At 33.1% G+C, this 19,706-nt stretch overlaps 4 protein-coding genes across 4 annotated transcripts; 3 read left to right on the top strand and 1 right to left on the bottom strand.

Moving 5' to 3' along the window:
- Window positions 1-1,575: 1,575 nt before the first annotated feature.
- Window positions 1,576-4,636, top strand: LOC108335402 (PGR5-like protein 1A, chloroplastic). Its single transcript, XM_017571415.2, has 11 exons — window positions 1,576-1,905; window positions 1,977-2,092; window positions 2,212-2,308; window positions 2,404-2,504; window positions 2,701-2,757; window positions 2,969-3,045; window positions 3,142-3,193; window positions 3,665-3,775; window positions 3,849-3,946; window positions 4,099-4,174; window positions 4,369-4,636. Exons 1-10 carry the CDS (start codon window positions 1,713-1,715, stop codon window positions 4,166-4,168), a joined length of 972 nt encoding a protein of 323 aa, XP_017426904.1. The 5' UTR covers window positions 1,576-1,712; the 3' UTR covers window positions 4,169-4,174; window positions 4,369-4,636.
- Window positions 4,637-6,195: 1,559 nt separating this feature from the next.
- Window positions 6,196-7,433, top strand: LOC108335460 (expansin-A7). Its single transcript, XM_017571481.2, has 3 exons — window positions 6,196-6,386; window positions 6,485-6,800; window positions 6,888-7,433. Exons 1-3 carry the CDS (start codon window positions 6,227-6,229, stop codon window positions 7,198-7,200), a joined length of 789 nt encoding a protein of 262 aa, XP_017426970.1. The 5' UTR covers window positions 6,196-6,226; the 3' UTR covers window positions 7,201-7,433.
- Window positions 7,434-8,432: 999 nt separating this feature from the next.
- LOC108336131 (protein FIZZY-RELATED 1) lies at window positions 8,433-14,885 on the top strand. The gene is made up of 10 exons (XM_017572479.2): window positions 8,433-8,978; window positions 9,056-9,178; window positions 9,672-9,776; window positions 11,923-12,102; window positions 12,205-12,267; window positions 12,376-12,570; window positions 13,330-13,431; window positions 13,520-13,582; window positions 13,714-13,782; window positions 14,486-14,885. Exons 1-10 carry the CDS (start codon window positions 8,568-8,570, stop codon window positions 14,537-14,539), a joined length of 1,365 nt encoding a protein of 454 aa, XP_017427968.1. The 5' UTR covers window positions 8,433-8,567; the 3' UTR covers window positions 14,540-14,885.
- A 1,031-nt stretch (window positions 14,886-15,916) lies between these two features.
- LOC108335192 (protein STAY-GREEN, chloroplastic) lies at window positions 15,917-17,832 on the bottom strand. The gene is made up of 4 exons (XM_017571150.1): window positions 17,447-17,832; window positions 17,179-17,352; window positions 16,526-16,693; window positions 15,917-16,441 (listed from the first exon to the last, which is right to left on the bottom strand). The coding sequence occupies exons 1-4, from the start codon at window positions 17,573-17,575 to the stop codon at window positions 16,103-16,105; spliced, it is 810 nt and encodes a 269-aa protein (XP_017426639.1). The 5' UTR covers window positions 17,576-17,832; the 3' UTR covers window positions 15,917-16,102.
- Window positions 17,833-19,706: the final 1,874 nt, after the last annotated feature.

Here is a 19,706-nt window from a genome sequence, read left to right as displayed (position 1 = left end):
GGTTTTAGTAGACAAAAATACCTTAATATATCATGGATTCTAATAAGGTTAAGGATATTTTAATATTTTTCATTCTCAATCCAACATTTTCTCTGTAATCAGAAACATTTGTCTAACCCTAATCTACTTTCCTCACTTATCCAATTTGTTTCTAAAATTTAAAAACAAAATTTAATAATAATCAGAAGGAAAAAGATATAACACAGTCCTTCAATCAAAAACCAACATCAACATCATCAATTATTTTGTTGTTAAAGTGGAAAATAAATGAACGAACAGAGCAAAAGCAACAAACTATGGTGTCGCAGGTTGCTGTGTGTGGGCGAGAGAGAGTATGTAGATGAGAGCGAAACAAATTGGATAAATGAGGAAAGTGAATTAAGGTTAGGCGAATGTTTTTAATTTTTCAGTTGGGGCTACAATAGGATGACAGAAAAAAGGTCGGAGTGAGAGAGATAAAAGAGAAAATGATTGAGGTATAAGGGAGGTGAGTAAGGGTTTTTGGTTTTTTTTTTGTTAGTTTTGAGAATAGAAATCATTCAAATACTCTTGACCTTAAAACTTATAATCCATAGTATAAGAGGGTATTTTTGTCTACTAAAATCTGGTACACATTATTAAAATGTACCAACTGAACAAAGAGCATACACAATTTAACAAACCCCATAAAATAAATATATACAATATGTTATTTTTCTGTTAAATAATTTAGTTTAACTTTTATATAAAAAGAATATGAAGACCTTTGAATAATAAGAATACTTATATAATAACTTAATAAAATAATACAGAATTTTTGAAGATTAATCTAAAAATTTAATAAATTAAATGGATAAAAGAATAAAACAACTTGTTAGAAAGACAATCTTTTATATGATAATATAAAAAATTTGTATAAACAAATTAGTATGAAAAAATTGGTATAAACATATTAGTTTAAAAGTCAAATAAATAAATAATAAATAAATATTAAATTAAAAAATTAAAAGATTAAATAAATAGACAGGAAAATAAAATAACTTCCATACACAATGGATATAAATAAAAAAATTAAAAATTAAAATGACTTAAAAACAATTTTTGAAACACTTATTAACAAAAATAAACCTGAATGATAATATAATTTTTTTAATAATTTTTTATTAGAATTGATAATTAGTTGACAGTTTTTTTAATAATAGTGTAAATACAATGATAACATACATGGCTATATACAATGACTATATCAAGTAACAAAAATGTCACGCCCTTGGGGCACAACCACCTTCTTGCTTCAAATATCAAGAAATGTAAAATTTTCAAGCAGTGTCATATTTCTTTGCCATTTTGTGTTTGTGATTCTCCACATCGTCTTTTGAACATCATTCATCATCTCTGCTCACGTGATAACCCTCAGCAAACACGTGGCCAACGGAATATCTCCACGTGTCCACAAGAAAGGGAATGGGGCTTCAATTGACACATGAAGAAGACATGCCACTTAGTCAGAAACCTAAGTGAAACAAAACAAACAAGAACACGATGTGAACTGTGAAGACAAGAAGATCAAAGAAGGAAAGGGAGAATAAACCGTTGCACTTCCCTCCACACGTTCATCCTTTGCCTTATCTTTCCCTACAACCAAACAAATTAAAACAACCCTCTTTAACAATGAATTATCATAAAACAATCACAATAACACCACCAAAAACATTTTCTGTTGCTAGATAACCATGGCTACCAAACTCACCTTCACACTGTTACAGCCGCGACCATTCACTTCCCCTAGACCAACGCCTTTCATTCCAATCTCTTCCTTCTCCTCCACTTCCGTTTCCCCTCTCCACCTTCTTCAATTCAATGCTCGCCGCTTCTGCCTTCGCCGCCGGCTATTTCTGTTTCCTGTCAGGGCCGCTGCCGATCAAGGTCTTATTCCTAGCATCATCTTTTTGTTTCATGCATTGCTCTCACGACGCCGTTTCCTCTTTTTCTTTCAGGAAAGGCTGAGGAAGATGACGTTGTGGATAGTAAAATCCTACCCTACTGTAGCATAGATAAAAAGGAGAAGAAAACAGTTGGTGAACTCGAGCAAGACTTTCTTCAAGCACTGCAAGTACGATAAAAAGAACTAGTTTTTTTTAACATTTATTTATTGCTGGATTTGTTATGCGTTATGAAAGAGGGAGCGTTATATTTAACTTGAAGTGGGACTCTGTTTTTGTTGAGGAACAGGCATTCTATTATGAGGGGAAGGCTATCATGTCAAACGAAGAATTTGATAATCTTAAGGAAGAACTCATGTGGGAAGGGAGCACCGTTGTGATGCTAAGTATATATATATATATATATATATGGAACTAGCTATTTCACTCACAGTGGGATGAACTCTTACAACATTTTGAGTCATTATTGGTTTCTGTGTAGGTTCAGAAGAACAAAAATTTCTGGAAGCGTCTATGGCCTATGTATCCGGAAAACCAATCCTGAGCGACAAAGAGTTTGATGATTTGAAACTCAGGCTAAAGGTTTGCCATTAGTTCTCACATGACCACAAGTAACTTTAAATAAGTTAGACAATCACATTTCTGCACTGATGTAAGATCAAAGAAGGATTCAAATCAAAGTAAAATGTTATTCATTGCTTAAAGAATAACTAATTTTCTATGAACTCAGATGAAATTGAAACCTTTTAATGTTTAACTGCACATACTGTGTTTGTAGATGGAAGGGAGCGAAATTGTGGCTGAGGGTCCTCGGTGCAGTCTTCGTAGTAGAAAGGTGTGTGTAGATAGTTTAAGGGATTGTTATATAAAAGTATACAAAACAGTGATTGTACAGTGGTCAATTGTACACATTCTAGTATCCTTCGATATATATTGCTGTTTGCTGGAATAAATCATTCTCTGAACATTGAACCTTAGATAGAGATCAGTCAAAAAGTGTGTTAGATATGTTAATTCCCTAATTACTAATTGGCATCATTTTACAGGTCTACAGTGACCTTTACGTTGACTACTTGAAGATGTTCTTACTGAACGCCCCAGCTACTGTGCTTGCACTTGGACTGTAAGTAACTCTATTTTCTTCTGTGTATGATAACTTCATCCTGCTTAAGGTCTTCATTTCTTTTGGTTTTTCCATTATTTTCCTGTATATTTTTAGGTTCTTCTTCCTTGACGATTTGACTGGATTTGAGATCTCATATCTCATAAAGGTATATGCCCCTGTCATTTTTCCTTGTTCTAGCATTCTTAGCTGGTTAGTTCATGTAGTTTGATCTGAAATGCCTAAGTATCAGACAGGCAATAGTTTTATTTATGCAGTTCCCTCTTACATTACATTGCCCTCTTCATTCAAATAAGAAAGCACTTTAGCTGTATTGTGTAAAATATATTCTAGTCAGAAAAAGATCTTCTAGAGTGCAGGGTTAAATTTAGAGAGGAAAATGCAAGTGGATTTGATAACAAAATCAGAAGCACATTATAACGAGCTATGTAGATATATTCTAGTAGTAAACCCAAAAGAGTTTCTGCTATTTAACAAACAAGATTTATATCTGAGGGTGAGCAGAATCGATAGCTGGGACAATGACATTGATTTATTCCTAGACTAGAAATCATTTATTTGAAAATAGTGGTATTACACCTTCAATGTTTTAGCTAATGTCGTGAATTGTTAAGTGCAGATTCCGGAGCCATATAGTTTTATTCTAACTTGGTTTGCCGCCATTCCCTTTATTTTGTGGCTGGCTCAATCAATTACAAAGGCAATTGTAAAAGACTTTTTGATTTTAAAGGTACAATTTTTGTTGCACCGTCTCTTTATTCTGCACAACACAAGTACTAACTAACATAGTTTTATCTGTAAAGGGCCCCTGTCCTAACTGTGGCACTGAAAATACCTCTTTCTTTGGGACAATACTGTCAGTTTCAAGTGGCGATTCCACCAACAATGTCAAATGTGAAAAGTAAGTATAAAAGTGGTTTCCCCGGCGGCACTGTCCTCACCCTGTCTTTCCATATTGTTCATTATCCTATGATTAGACTAATACAGTGATTTATGATTTATGATTTGTGATGGATCATTAGTTTAAAAACCAATGTTTATATTTTGCCTCAGCTGTGAGACTAAAATGGTGTATGATTCAAGAACAAGATTGATTACATTGCCGGAAGGAAGCAGTGCCTAAATTGAGGTACATTATCACTGCTAAGTAGCATTAAATTTCTGGCATAAGAAAAGCTTCAAGTTCGCTTTGTGACCACCGGTTAAGACTCTGGAAGTGAAAACTTTCTTTGTTTTTCTTTGGTCATTTCTGCAAAGACATCTTAATCTAAATGTTATATATACCTGAAGGTTTAGCTTGATACTATTCTTTTCTGCAATTAGTTGAGATGGTGAGGATCAGAAACTACTACTTACATGTGGAAGCTAGAGACTAATTTATCAAGCCAGCAACTCAAGGTCGCTGTCATAGGCCATGAAAGTAATCATTATTCTCACTGTGGTACACCATATATACAAGTACAAGTTGTAATTTTATGAACTTTGTAAACAAATGCAGGATCGTCCACTGGAAGAGATGAGTTACATGATTTCTTTTGTAACAAAAAAACAATCTAAAAAGTTATGAAACCGCCCTGGTGTGGGATTTTTATTTGTTGGCATGCTTTAGTTTTTCTGCAAAGTCTTGCTTTATTGAGAACTACTTTTTTTGACAAATTTCTCCAATGGAATTTGAAGAAAGAAAACTAGAATAAAACGATGTTTTTTATATAGAATTTCTCCCTAATTTAAATTATTATTTTAATTTCTGCCTGAGTTAATTTTAGCTGATGAATAAATTTATTTGATCAATTAATTAATTTATCTAGAAGTGTTTAACATACCCTAAGTCATTTAAGATAAATTTTAATAGCCATTATTAAATAAATTATTACGTATTGGTCATTGTGATTACTAAGTGTAAATGATATAATTAATAATTAATGATAATAATAATAATTATTACTAATTAATGATAACATAAGATACACACAAATAATAACTCCTACATTATTTGGCCTAGTTTATTTTTTAAAAAATTGAGTTGATTAAGTTTTTCTTCTTCTATTTTTAAAAAATAGAATCTGTAAAATTATATAGAAATTTAGTTGACTCAAATAATCTAATTAAAACATTAAATTTAACTTAAAATTGAAAACAAAAATTCTTAATTTTTTTCTTCTCCTTACCTTATATATAACTTCGTGTTTTATATAAAATCCATCCACTTTACAAGAGAAACTATTAAATTTCTAAATCCTTAACTGTCTACATTTTTTAATATATCCAATCGATGATAAACTCTAAAATATTTAGAAAAAAAAGTAGCAGCTTGATGAAGTAAATGAAAGAACAGCGGTGGGATCGGATTCACTCAATTTAGTCTAAATAATCTGAAAAAATTTAAAAGAACAGGCATATGACACAAATTTAAAAAATTGAAAGTGAGCTAGGGCTTTAAATAATCTTCTGCAAAATTATATAAATTATATGTGCTTGGTTCTTTTCGTTTTCAGAAGCAAAAATAGGTGTGGATAAAATATTTTTCTTCTAGAAAACAAGCATTTTTCTTCTAAATTAAAGTTGATACAATGAAACCAAACTTCGGTTTTATCTAGGTTTGTTATTGGGTAATGATATTTGACAATATTTTTTTATAATATTTTAATATCATTTATATGTCATTCTGTGATTGGTCTATGTTGATGTTTATGATTATTATTATTGATTGTTGAGTAATTTTGAATCAATTACAAAATGACACGTAATTATTGATGTTAAAATGTTATTAAAAAAATGTTGTGAAAATATTATTATTTTGGTTGTTGAATTTCGTGGACTTTATTATTAAATACAAAAGTCAATACTTAAAATATTATGGACTAATTAAGAAGTAAAAAGAAAGAGTGCAATGGCTAATGAAAATAAAATTTTATAATGACACGAAAGTATCAAACTTGTCTGCACGTTTTCACTCAAAACATATCCCGGATTTGTCCTGTCTTGTCGATTACGTACATATATACCTACGAGGGCCAAAAAAACAAAACAACAATATTGTTGACTCTGCAGTCGTGGGAATCACTAAGCCAAGACGTGCCCTAGAAATTGTACTTCCTATATAAAGGATACATGCACCAGTCAATCACCATATCGCACTGTATTCCTTCTCCTCCACAGTTAAACTATTCAAAACATAATCATGGCTTCAACTCTTCAAGCTTTTGCTTTTACAATGAAGTTCATGTTCATTCTGATGTTCATGCGAGAGCAAGCAACAGCTGCGGGGATATTTCGACCCAGTCAATGGGCTCTCGCCCATGCCACCTTTTACGGTGATGAGACTGCTTCTGCCACTATGGGTATGTGTGTGTATCTCATCACTACCATACACTATTCGTGATTAGTGTTCTTGAAATTACTATTTTTTTTTCTTATCCGATTGTCAATGGACTTGTAGGAGGAGCATGCGGGTACGGGAATTTATTTCAAAATGGTTACGGGACAGACACGGCGGCTCTAAGTTCTACGTTGTTCAACAATGGTTATGCGTGTGGAACTTGTTATCAAATAAAGTGTTACCAATCAAGTGCGTGTTATAAGAACGTAGCCTTTACGACGGTGACCGCCACCAATCTTTGCCCTCCTAACTGGGCGCAACCCTCCGATAACGGCGGCTGGTGCAACCCACCACGAGTTCATTTTGACATGGCCAAACCCGCTTTCATGAAGATTGCGCAGTGGAAAGCCGGCATCGTCCCTGTTATGTACCGCAGGTAAATCTCATAAATTTCTTATACAGTTGATCAATGTGTGAGTGATAATCACTGTGAGACGTGATTAATTTGTTGATGTATATGCAGAGTGGCATGTGTAAGGAAGGGAGGGGTTCGATTCTCTTTTCAAGGAAACGGATACTGGCTATTGGTGTATGTGATGAACGTGGGAGGTGGAGGAGATATTTCGAGCATGTCGGTGAGAGGAAGCAGAAGTGGATGGATCAGCATGAGCCATAACTGGGGTGCTTCATATCAAGCATTTGCAACTCTTGCTGGCCAAGCTCTTTCTTTCAGGATTACTTCATACACCACCAAGGAAACTATAATTGCATGGAATGTTGCTCCTTCAAACTGGAACGTCGGACTCACATATTCCACCACTGTTAACTTCCGCTGAACAATTCCAATTTGTGTCTGCTGCAAGTGCTTTTTCTACATACTAGCTAGAGCAGCAGGTGCACATACAGATAGATGTAAAGAAAATGTCACTTTTTGTTATAGTTTGACAAACTTAAAGTGAAGTTCATCATTAAGTTAGCTGGAAATTTGCAATAAAAACTTGAGTCTGATTTTATACTGAAATTTAGTTACCAATGGCCTCTGAATAGAATTGATGTTTAGCTAACTGAGTTTTGTTCGGTTCATATTGGAAAACTGGAAGTCTAAATATCTTATCTTGCACGAAACCTGGTTTTTATCGGTAAGAAAAAGGTAAACTATTGCTTAGTGCTTAATTTTTTAGTTTTCTGGTTGTTATTTTTTCGTCTACTTTTGTTTGCATTAATCAAATTTAATTCAGCTAATTATAATATGTTTCATTTCAATGATAAGCATTATGGACATCATTGTCGTATTTAATGTTGCTAGTTCAGTATTTTAAAATATTAACTGATTACCTTATATTGAAATAATATGATTACTGCACTATTAAATATATATCAATGTTAAATTTAATGATTAAGATATAAATTATATTAAATGTATAATTTTTCCAACCTTAAGTTTTGGTTGCAATTAATGTTTATATACAGTAATTATGAACACGTGCTACACAATAATAGCAAATACGAACTCTAAAATTGAAATAACTACATATTAAATACTGTATACAATATTTCCATTTTTAAATTTATATTTACAAATAATTATGAAATTCAACACACTTAATATATTTTTTTAAAATAAACATGATTTAATTAAAATATAACCAGTCATCTAATTCAATTTAAATATAGTTAGATAAAAAAAATTAAATATTTCAAAATTAGTAAATTTATTTACATATATTTTAAAAATATATAATTTAAAAGAACATGACATGAACCTAAAATAAATATACAGTGTCACTTAATCAAAATCTAGAAACAAATCCAAATAAATAATAGACAAATCGAAAGATCTTAAAGTTGTTCGTCTTGAGTTAAAATTAATAAAAATTTAAAACGGGTTTTTAATTAAAATGTATGCAAATTATATTTTTCTAAAATAAATCTTTTTCAACTGCATGACGTGAATACGACATTAAAATTTACGGAATGAAAGTAAAAAGTGACAAATTATTTTACATTACCTAGTTTTGTGTGTGGTCGGGCGAGATGAGAAAGAGATAATACCATAGATAATAGGCGCCATTCTCACTTTTTTCCCGCGAAAAAAGCGTCTATTTCCCGGGAAAATTCTGGGGGCTTCTCATTTCATCAAATCGAAGGAAGAAGAAGAAGAATAAGGGGGAAAGAGAAAAGGGTTTGGTTAGGTTTGATTATTATGGACGAATCGTTCGCTCCACCTCCTCCAATGTCCTCTTCCCAGCACAACCATGTCAAACGAATGTTAAATTCCAATCGCTTCAAATCACCTTCCAAAACAATCTACTCCGACCGCTTCATACCCAGCAGATCCGCTTCCAATTTCGCTCTGTTTAACCTATCGCCGTACACGGAAGACGGTTGTAGCTGCAGCCCCTATGGCAGTGCGCTGCGGAGTGCCTTGTTTGGACCTTCTACACCCAATAAATTCGAAAGCCCTAATATATTTCGTTTCAAATCGGAGACTCGACAGTCCATGCACTCTCTTTCTCTCACTCCTTTTACTTCCCAAGATGTCCTTCTCCCTGGCTATGACTACAATCACAAGCCTCTTAAGCGCCCTCGAAAGATTCCTCCCTCGTCTTTTAAGGTTTTTTTTTTTTTGTGTTCCTGTTTTAAGAGGTTTTGTTTTTGGATGTTTGGTATAATTGCAATGTTGTGCTTTAGGTTCTGGATGCGCCAGCTCTGCAAGATGATTTTTATCTGAATCTCGTGGATTGGTCCTCCAGCAATGTCTTGGCTGTGGCTCTGGAAAACTCTGTTTATTTGTGGAATGCTTCCAGCAGTAAGGTTTGTATATTTTTTTTTTTAAAATGACGACTAATTGTTTTTACTATTAGGATCTTTGTTTCTTTGATTCCTGTTGGGACCAAGACATCCTCACAAATTTTGGTCTTTCGTGTTGGTTGTGAGACTAATCCTTGGTCCTTAGTCCGAAGCTCACTCGTATCTAAAATCATCTGATGAATATCGAGCATTCACACCAATTTGGGTTAAGATTAACTAGAAGTCTTTTATAGCAAACTAAAGCTTGAATTTTTTATGGGAATTATGTTCGTATTTAGTGTGAGACTTCGCTTTGATTAGGATTGTTTTCAAACCAGGGTGCTTGTGCGAAGCAAAATAAAATAAAATAAAATTTAGATATCATGTCGATGATGTTACTCGAGGATGTTCTGTTTCATAACTTGAATTGTTTTTTATTTCCTTGTGTCTGTGCGTTTTATATTATTTGCTGGTGTGCTTAAGATGGAACTGCATATTCAAAATGACATATGCGCAGGTAACGAAGCTATGCGATTTGGGGGTTGACGACTCCGTTTGTTCAGTTGGCTGGGCTCCGCTTGGCACCTACTTGGCTGTCGGATCAAACAGTGGAAAAGTCCAGGTAAGAGTTCATATGGAAAACTTCCCATGCAATTGTAATCACAATTACCTATTTTCAGTTTTTTTTAAGTGTCCTAGGTTAAGCAGGATTCTTTTATAGGTATTCTTAGCAGATTCAGTGCACTCTATCTGTTGAGGAATTTTTTCTGCTATTTTTTCGCGAGAGTACTTGTATACTTATATATAACTAGCCATGTACTATAATTCTAAAGAATCAAAGGCATACTTTTCCCGTGTTAGGAAAGGTCTCTCCGTATAGGAAGGGAAGTAGCATAACATATAATATGACAAAGGTCTCTGTATAGGGATCGCAGTTGCAGTGGCATTTGATATAGCATGTCCAACTGTTTAGATGAAGTTGGGCAGGAGTTACATTCATTATGGTAAGAACCTCTTTTTAAAGGTAGTCTGGCATCGAGTTTAGTGAATATCGTGTTGTAGAAAATACAAAGTTTTCTTTAGTATCATCTTAACAAACTAGTTCGTCCAATTTGCGAATCTGGACTAAAACATTATTCTCATTACGTTTACTAATGGCTTGGTGTTGACAAAAGGCTTTTATTTTCTTGCTAGACGTTTCTCTCTTAAGCTCGATCCTAGCCCAGGGATAGGGGCGTTATATGAGGTCATGATTAAAAACCCATAACAAACCTAAGAGTATTTGGGAGCTTAGAAAAACCCTTAAAATCCAAAAAAACATCTAGAAATGACAAAAATACGAAGGAAAAGTCTAGGGAAAAAGGTACGAGTCCAAGGAATCAGCGTGGAAAAATGATATTTTTAGAGAAAGAAGAAGGCATACCTATTAAAGCTTGAAGTTGTTGAAAAACCTTCAAAGAAGCATCTAAAGCGGATGGCTGAGTCTTTACGTTGAAATTGGCTAAATTTGTGTCCTGTCATAACTTCAGAAAACGCCCAGGTACTGAATTCAACCTTTATGCCGAGTAAAGGCTAGGGGGTTGTATAGTGTCATAAACTTCAAGAACCAACCACCACTAAACATAGAGGATCAAGCTTTTTGATCAAACTTTCGGTGAACATAAATTAAAAATAGATCCCTATAATCCCAGAGCTATTATAGAAAAAAGTAAGATGCTTATATCTTTAAGTAAAATATCCTAAATGAGCTTTCTGGTATTTTATATCTTCATAGATATGTATAGATATAAGTTGCTGAATCTACCACCCTAATGACTCTAAATAGGAAGGTAGTCTAAACACTTGGACACTTGAACTCTCTGGCTTGAACTTACCATTACTTTGAACCATGACAATCCTAAACACTCATTCCAAATCTTTTGTTCTTCAGTTTAGCATAACCCTAGACAGGAAGAACTACTTATTGACAACGGGATTGTTTTATATATAGGTCATGTAAATTATATTTCAAGCTGGCTTTTATGCAATTGTGTTGATATTAGATGTTGCTATTTCGTTAATAAAATGATTTGCTCAAATCGATTGTTGAACACATAGAATGCAATTAAAATTAAATAATTGAGAGTAGAACCCTCGTCTAAAGCTAGGCTGCTATGCGGGGCATGGAACTACAAGTGCAAGTTCTCTCTATGTCTTGCACTTGTTTGATATCAGATCCATGCTCCTGTTCAGACCCCATTGGTTTGAAAGCGTGGTTCACTTACACTTAAAGCCAAGGCTGACGTAAGTGAGTCTAGTATGGTACCAGACTAACGACAGTTTATTAAATGGCACTATCAAGTCTTTTCCCCTATTCTATTTGTGCTATAGTGATTGGTAATTGCATATCCTGCTACCTTAAACTTGACTTTTGATGTTAAATATAAGTTTGTCGTGTTAGTGAGTCCAATAAACTTAGCCTCTTTGTTTTTGTGATTTCTATTCATTTGATAGATATGTTAATGCAGTACATAGGCACATGATGTGTTCTACTTTCATTTAACATAAACTTTATTTGCCCGCCTGGTTTAAACTTTGCTTTGGATCCGTATCCATACTCAGTTGACCTAGAGGTAGGTATCCAGTGCATCATTTCCACCTGAATTTTTGATATTTTGACCCGTAAAACATGGTGTCAAAAGTCATCTTTTACTTTTTTTGTAATGTCGAGTACTTTTTTATTGCATCCCTGGGACTTGCTAAGTTCCTCTTAACCTTTCTTTATGTAGATTTGGGATGTATCTCAAGGCAAGTCTATAAGAACTATGGAGGGTCATCGATTACGTGTTGGGACCTTGGCCTGGAGTTCATCTCTTTTGTCTTCTGGTAGCCGGGATAAAAGCATTTACCAACGAGACATACGTGTACAGGAGGATTTTGTCAGTAAACTGTCTGGGCATAAATCAGAGGTTAGTCTTGTTTTTATTTGCAGTGACCTTATCTGATAAAACTAGCTACCTACTGTGTATGACTTAATGATTGAATTCCCCCTTTTTTTTTATTCTTCAAAGGTTTGTGGACTGAAGTGGTCTTATGATAACCGTGAGTTAGCATCAGGTGGAAATGACAACAAGGTACACAATATCAAGTTGTGTTATGCTCATGAACTGTGCCACTGCACTATTGCCCTTTTGATCTGTACTTGGCATAGGTTACTAATAATTTGTTTACTATGTTTGTAGCTACTTGTTTGGAATCAAAACTCCACCCAGCCCATCCTGAAGTTCTGTGAGCATACAGCAGCTGTTAAAGCTATTGCGTGGTCTCCTCACACAAATGGACTTCTTGCATCTGGAGGAGGTACTGCAGACCGTAGCATTCGTTTCTGGAGTACAGCCACAAACTCACAGTTAAACTGCATCGACACTGGAAGTCAGGTATTTGCTTCGCTTTAACTCTGTTGATCTAATAAATGTCTTGTTATTTGTTAGGTTTATGAAAAACTGAATTTATTTTGCTACAAGATTCATATTCCCCTTTGAAGGGTAATATGTTAAGTTTGATAAAGCATCAAATGATAACAGCAAACTATCACGCATAATCAAACCTTACTAAATGGAAAATATGATTAAACTTAATTTAAAAATAATTATAAATAGAGGAATGATATAAAAAAAGGGGTGAGGGACCACAAACTCAATATTGAAACATTGAAACTTCCAAATTCAAGACTGACATTGCTCTCTATTGTTGGATCTTCGTGGAACTTTTTCAAAGAACATTTCCTTGTAAATTCGCATTCCTACTTTCAGCTGGGAAGAATAGAAGAATAGGTATTCGATTAGTCATAGCTATGTCAGTTGGGTAATATGACTAACATCTAATCCAAGTGGTGCAATGAAATTCTTATTTGTTTTATCATTGAATAAGAGTAATCCATGTACAGAAAATAACATCTGTTTAGTGTTCCATGGAATCATGGACCATTATTCATAATATCTGAGAAAACAAAATTTATATATCCCGTTGGCTATTCAATATCCATGCCAACAATTGTTAGATTATATTGAAGAACTGCTTTCAGAATTCATGGAATTTTCTCCACATATACAAGGATTATGGGTTTCTACCCCACACCGCCATCCCCTCTTTTTATATCCAATAAAATGACTATCACATATCTTACATGTTAACAGGTTTGTAATCTTGTCTGGTCTAAAAATGTAAATGAATTGGTGAGCACGCACGGCTACTCCCAGAATCAGATAATGGTTTGGAAATATCCCACCATGTCAAAGGTATAGATACAATCTGTTGTCATAACATAGACATAGTTCTATAAAATTAATTTTAATGTTTTACATTTTTTTTGTCCTTTTGATGCAGCTGGCAACTCTTACAGGCCATACTTACAGAGTTCTTTATCTTTCCATTTCTCCTGATGGACAGGTGTTTCAATTGTTCTTTTGGCTATTATTCTTTCTAAGATTTTATGTAATTAGCGGCTTTTTACAAACTTTTACTGTTTTCTGAATCTTATGTTCTTTTCCTTGTGACATGACTTCCACTTACTGTATTAGACTATTGTCACTGGAGCTGGAGATGAAACCCTAAGATTTTGGAATGTATTCCCTTCACGGAAATCACAGGTAACTATTTATTAAAATATAAAGGAAATAGTTTGTTATTTTCATTTTCAGTTCCTCTTGCTTACATAATTTGACCACGGTTTGAACATTTGATTGTCATTCATATCCAACTGTATTGCTATTTCCTTAAACGTAAATGCAGATGCAGGAATTCAGCTTAATGCTGGATCCAGAAATGTATCGAGGGGGGACTGGAATTTTTTTTCTTGATCCTCTGTAATAGTTTTTGAAAATTTATTTTCTTATTTTGCACATGATTGAAACTATTTTCTTATTTTCAATGATAATAATAACCTTAAACGTTACTGTAATAATCAGACACGGAGTTTTATGCAAATTTACGTTGCAGTAATAACAGCAAACACTACTAGTCCTACACAATTTTACACTTGGTAACCTTAACAATTATTATAAGGACGACATATGCAATCAGTTTTACACAGTTTTACACTAACATATGTGTGTGTATGTATACTATGTATATACGTGAGAAATCCATGGGAGGAGGGCCCAGCCCCCTCTGTATGTAGATTAGGATTTTTATTTGTTCTGCTCTCTGGTTGAAATGGCTAGGGCAACATTTGCTTATTTTAATATTGGCATCAAATACGTTATGTGCATATACGTAGGAGGGACTTGGTCCTTTTATTCTTTTCATTGTTTATATACTCAAGATAGGCGTATGGCTCTGATTATTCTGCAGAATACTGAGAGTGAAATTGGAGCATCTTCTTTTGGAAGATCTATCATAAGGTGACTTCAACTTGCATATATATAGCACAAGTGGCTGAATGAAATTTCAGAACAGCAAGAATACCGTAACGGTGGAAAATTGTATGTAGAAGACATCTACTAATTATGAAAGCCTTAGGGAGCCATGAATTTACAAATATGGCTGCCACTGGTGGAAATCCCTGTCCATGAATTACCTTTAGATTTATCTGTACATGTTTGTTGAGGGGAGTTGAAGCCAAGTTTTGTTTTCTCCATTTTTTGTGTTCTTTCCTGTAATGCGCCTTGCATTACATTGATAAATTAAGAATAGAATCATGTTTTCCATGTAATGGAACAGCTTTTGTATATAAAAGTATACTTCCCTCGGATGGTGTTTGTTTGTACAAGGGTGGTATCCCCTCAAATTAAGGCCAAAATTTCAGTGACCTCTTCAAGCGATGATATTTGTTAACTGAAGAAAATATCTGGCGTCAAAAGTATTTTTATTCAAAATATCTGGACAGGTTTTCTTGATTACCAAGAGAATTTTGACCACTAAGTCGATATTTTATCTGTTGGCAAATTTTATATATACACACATGCTATGCAATTACCATTAGCCCACAATCTCTGTTTTCTGAGTTCTTTCCGTAAGTACGTGTAGAAAATAGAAGAGGGTGAAAAATTGTCATCCAGTGTCTAATTTTTGGTTTTGTAAGTAGTTTCCAAAACTTAATATGTTTTTGTGTTGGAAATTAATTGGTAATAATTAGTAAGAAAATACTTTTAAAAAAAAAACAGCTAACAAAATTGTACAGACCCTAAGGCTCTGCTAAAGAAAGTTAAGATTGATTAATTAAAAAATTTGTTTAATGGAGAAATAAACTTTTTGAACCCGATATTTATCAAGAAATTTAAATTGTAAACATTTATAAAGAATAATTACATTAAAATTGAAGAATTTAAAATTTCATGAAAATGTTGAAAAACAATCACTTTTCTCTATCTTTATTTCATCTTAATCTGCGTTTCTTCTCTTTTCTCCTGTCATAATCATGGGTGGAAATGGCACAGATATATTTGACTATTGTTTATCTCTCTTCGCTTCTCTTCTTCCACTATAATGAAAAGAAAAAATCATCTCCAATACGTTCTTCAAACTCATAAATGTAATAACTTCTCTTCATTGGAAATCCAAAACTTATCACGCAAACTCAGAAAACAACGTGACAGCGAAAACTGAAATTACTGTGAGCATATATATATATATATATATATATATATATATATATATATATATATATATATATATATATATATATATATATATAAAGGAAATGATACTTCCATAAATTTATAGATGGACTTTCACTCCCTAAAAAACCGGTTTAATTTTTAGACCAAGCATATAGACACGTGATACACGAACCAAATTAATTTTCTGCAGAAGAAAAAGAAAGTAAAATAAAAAATTGCAAACACGAGTGTCCTTATTTACATTGAAAGGATATTTGAATGGTTCAATTTATCCTAATTTTCTATACAGGGAAACGTGATGCTAATTTTGGCAGAAACCCTGTAACTGTGACATGAAGCTTTTGTTTGTTTATAGATTTTGTTGTGGCTCAATCCCATCACAAGGTTCGTAATGGCGATTGGGAACTTCTTTAGACCACTGAATTGGGTTCAACGTCATTGGGGGAAAGCAACATTCGCATTCTTCTTGGCATGGCTGAGGAATCGCCAACCCCTCCTTGCTTCCAACACTTTCTTCCTCCGCCATCTCTTCCGGGGCCCCACCGTATGCATCCCTCAGTGGGCCCCAGCATTCCACCTTGTTGAATTCTGGAATGTTGGAGTGAAAATATACCCAAACCAAGGCCTCTTGCAATTCCGGGTAGTTGTTGAAAAGATCACCATCGCCGTGAACCACTGCCTTCAACACCTGATTAACACACGCAATTGCATAATGTTACGTTCAATTTTCGTTCATTGACCCTTCAATTTCATGCTTGCAAAACTAGCTTACCACTGGTAGCTCCTTGCAGAAGATGAAGTATCTTAACCTCGCTAACATGTCCAACAGAAAATGACCTCCACTGATGTGGCAGTGAACGTGCAGGGACATCCTTCCCTTCACCTTCTTCCACTGGGCCACCACTTCGTCCCTTTGCAATCTGTTGTACCATCCCTGCAACTGCAATTCATTCCAAAATTCATCATCACCCCTTCGTTTTAACACTCTAAACTACCTTTCCTACACTAAAAAATTCAGATACAATTTTAGTACCATTTACTACATTCAAACTGTAATTCAAAAACACCTTTCAAATATCTCTTTCATATCAGGATGAATTGGACTTTGGAGCGTTGAACAACCCATTCCTATTCCCCCTTTATAAGAAAAAATCATTTTTTTTTTCAAACAACTGAGAATAAATTCGATGAATCGAACCAAGCATCCATCCAATATTTTACTTCGTTCAACAGTATAATTCACGTGTTACCATCTATCATGATTTCCCACCCTTCCTCCCCAAAAAACGATCTCTTAACAGCAAGAAAACCCTGATTTCCTCTGTTTCGAGACAACTTCTGCATCCTCTTCTCAACTAATATTTACGTAACAGCAATTTCAAAAGAATAGTAAGACACAACAGAACTGTGAGATCAAAAGAATACCTGAGAGTTATTTATGGTTTGAGAGATTGCCAGGGTGAGCTTAGCGGTTATATCGCTATGGGTTAGCGTATAAGTCCTAGGAAGATTTCCCGGGTGTTTATTTTCATCCACCCCCAAGAACAAAACCTTCAGCTTCGAGGCTTCAAATATGGCAGGCCCAAACAACCTAGCCATCTGTTCCAATTCCAAACAACCCCATCAGACAAAACCAACAACAACAGTATCAAAAAAACCAAAAAATAAAAAACCCTAAAAAAAAAAGTCGTACAGGAACCATTGCTTTGTTCTTCTTGCGGTGCGGTGTTCCGTAGGGCGAGACAGAAATACTGTGGCGTGGAGGAAGCGAAGGGTTATTAAGCTTGGAAGGGAGAAGATGAAGAGTAGTGAGAGTACCCATGTTGTTCCAGTGATCTCGGAGGATTAAAATTCAAAGAAGAAACAGTAGGTTGTTTAGTGAGTGAGGCAGAAAGGATAAAAATATAATTTTTAAGCCTCTAACTGAGTGGGAATTCTATGTTCCTTTGCTTCAGAATCTACTTTCTCCTTTGCTTGTGAGCTTGAACAATGAAAACGCGATTATTGCTATAGGTGGAAGCGTTTGAGAGATGCGTGTAGTAAACCACTGATGCGTGTGACTTTTGCTCATAAGATTGCGGTTGCTTTAAGTCGTAGTTTATATGTGCTTTTTTTTTTCGGTACTTTGGCATGTAGTGGTGGCTCTTCCTCATTTGGACACGTTTCGAAGGTTTGCGCTACCCACTTTCATGTTTTTTCTAATTGGGGGTACACCTAATTTTTTTCGGGTATATAAAATACCTGACTTTAGATTTATTTTTCTTTCTCTCAACGAACTGATTAAAAATCTTTTATTATTATTTTTGTAAAAATAATAATAATAATAATAATAGTTTATTAGGATTCTTTTTCTCACACGTTATAAGTTGTGCTCTTATCGGTTACTGTTACGTGTTATGTATTATTACTGATATTTCTTTTTAGGACTTTCAAAAATGGCAGCTACTACTGTCTTCTTTTAAGATCTTCATCCGAAAGCGTTAGTAATCATAATTCGTGGTCGGGGAAATATTCCCTCTTAAAGCAAAAACCATGCTGTTCTGCGTATGACTTCAGTAAAAGGTTGTCGCATCATATCTTGAAGATTCACGATAGTGTGCTGATTTTCTTGATAATGGCTTATGAATAATTTAGTAATGATCACTAGTACTGTCACGTTCTGATTAGATAGTTGTATAGGTAATAAATTCTATTGTTTTTTCATGAATTACAAGCTTTTTTATTAATTTAATAATTCAACTTATACTTTATAGATGTTTTGAAATAATAGGTATTTTTTTTTCTAGTAGGATTAGAACTTTGTTTTATTTTTTAAAGATAGGTTAATTTAGTGACAAATTGATTAATATAAGTAACATATGGTTTAATATGGTAAAATATGGAAGGTGCGATAAGGATATTAAAAGTGACAATGATCAGATTTATTAGAAATATTGTAATTCATGAGTGAGTATTTGAAGTTTTGATCATTATCTCAAAGATTATCATATTATCTTGAGTCCACACTCTATTACAAACTTATAAAGGTAGCTCGAATTATTTATTACATAGAATATGCAAATAATTTTTTTATTTTATGTATATATAAATTTTTTTTAATTTATGCTTATATAAATTTTCTTTTATTTTATAAAAATAAGTATAAATTATTTGTAGTAGCTGGTGGAGATAATGAAATTCACCAACTCTATATAATATCATTTTCTTTTGCCCAATTTATTTATTTTTCTTCTCATTTAAGTATTGAACAAAACTTCTATGTACAAATTAATTTAAATTTAAGTAGATTTGTTAATAATTATTCTTTTCTTAATTTATAATTTAAATAAAATTAATTTTATTAAATTATTCATTATATATATATATATATATATATATATATATATATATATATATATATATATATATATATATATATATATATATATATATATACACACACACATGCACGTTCATTCACATGTATACATAGGTTAATATATATTATAATATATTTACTTCAAAATATACTTTTTATTGATTTAAAATATAAATTATTTAAAACTAATACACAATATCATAGTTATAGCTGTGAAAAGTGTATAAAATGTTAACAAGAGTTTAGAAATACCAAAGAAAAAAATAACATGAAATAAATAAAAATAATAAATATTCTCTTTTCTTTTTATTCACTTTAAATAGTTTTCTTTTTTAATTGAGTAAAAAGATTTTTATTTTATTCTATTATCTCTCTTATTTGTCTTCGCGCATTTAGATAAGTTTAGAGCCGAATATGAAATAATATTATAATTTAATACACTAAATAACTTATATTATTTTCGTTAAAAATATATTAGATAACAGGTTATATCATTCACATAACATAAGTGTGATGATATAATAAAGAATCTAATATTGTTTTCTTGAACATATTTTTAATTAAAATAAAAAATATTAGTTGATCGTTTTATAAT

The sequence above is a fragment of the Vigna angularis genome, chromosome 10 (assembly GCF_016808095.1).
Source record: "Vigna angularis cultivar LongXiaoDou No.4 chromosome 10, ASM1680809v1, whole genome shotgun sequence".
NCBI lineage: Eukaryota > Viridiplantae > Streptophyta > Magnoliopsida > Fabales > Fabaceae > Vigna > Vigna angularis.
This window is presented reverse-complemented; position numbering and strand designations above follow the sequence as displayed.

Bases quoted from the DNA above. Each gene is read 5' to 3' on its own strand.
- LOC108335402 (XM_017571415.2), top strand. From the start codon at position 1,713: ATGGCTACCAAACTCACCTTCACACTGTTACAGCCGCGACCATTCACT. The intron at 3,194-3,664 runs GTATATGCCCCT...TGTTAAGTGCAG, and splicing joins AGATCTCATATCTCATAAAG to ATTCCGGAGCCATATAGTTT. The intron at 3,947-4,098 runs GTAAGTATAAAA...ATTTTGCCTCAG, and splicing joins AACAATGTCAAATGTGAAAA to CTGTGAGACTAAAATGGTGT.
- LOC108335460 (XM_017571481.2), top strand. From the start codon at position 6,227: ATGGCTTCAACTCTTCAAGCTTTTGCTTTTACAATGAAGTTCATGTTC. The intron at 6,387-6,484 runs GTATGTGTGTGT...ATGGACTTGTAG, and splicing joins GACTGCTTCTGCCACTATGG to GAGGAGCATGCGGGTACGGG. The intron at 6,801-6,887 runs GTAAATCTCATA...ATGTATATGCAG, and splicing joins GTCCCTGTTATGTACCGCAG to AGTGGCATGTGTAAGGAAGG.
- LOC108336131 (XM_017572479.2), top strand. From the start codon at position 8,568: ATGGACGAATCGTTCGCTCCACCTCCTCCAATGTCCTCTTCCCAGCAC. The intron at 8,979-9,055 runs GTTTTTTTTTTT...GTTGTGCTTTAG, and splicing joins TTCCTCCCTCGTCTTTTAAG to GTTCTGGATGCGCCAGCTCT. The intron at 13,432-13,519 runs GTATAGATACAA...CTTTTGATGCAG, and splicing joins AATATCCCACCATGTCAAAG to CTGGCAACTCTTACAGGCCA.
- LOC108335192 (XM_017571150.1), bottom strand. From the start codon at position 17,575: ATGGGTACTCTCACTACTCTTCATCTTCTCCCTTCCAAGCTTAATAAC. The intron at 17,353-17,446 runs GTACGACTTTTT...GAATTGGAACAG, and splicing joins AGAACAAAGCAATGGTTCCT to ATGGCTAGGTTGTTTGGGCC. The intron at 16,694-17,178 runs GTATTCTTTTGA...AATGAATTGCAG, and splicing joins AAACCATAAATAACTCTCAG to TTGCAGGGATGGTACAACAG.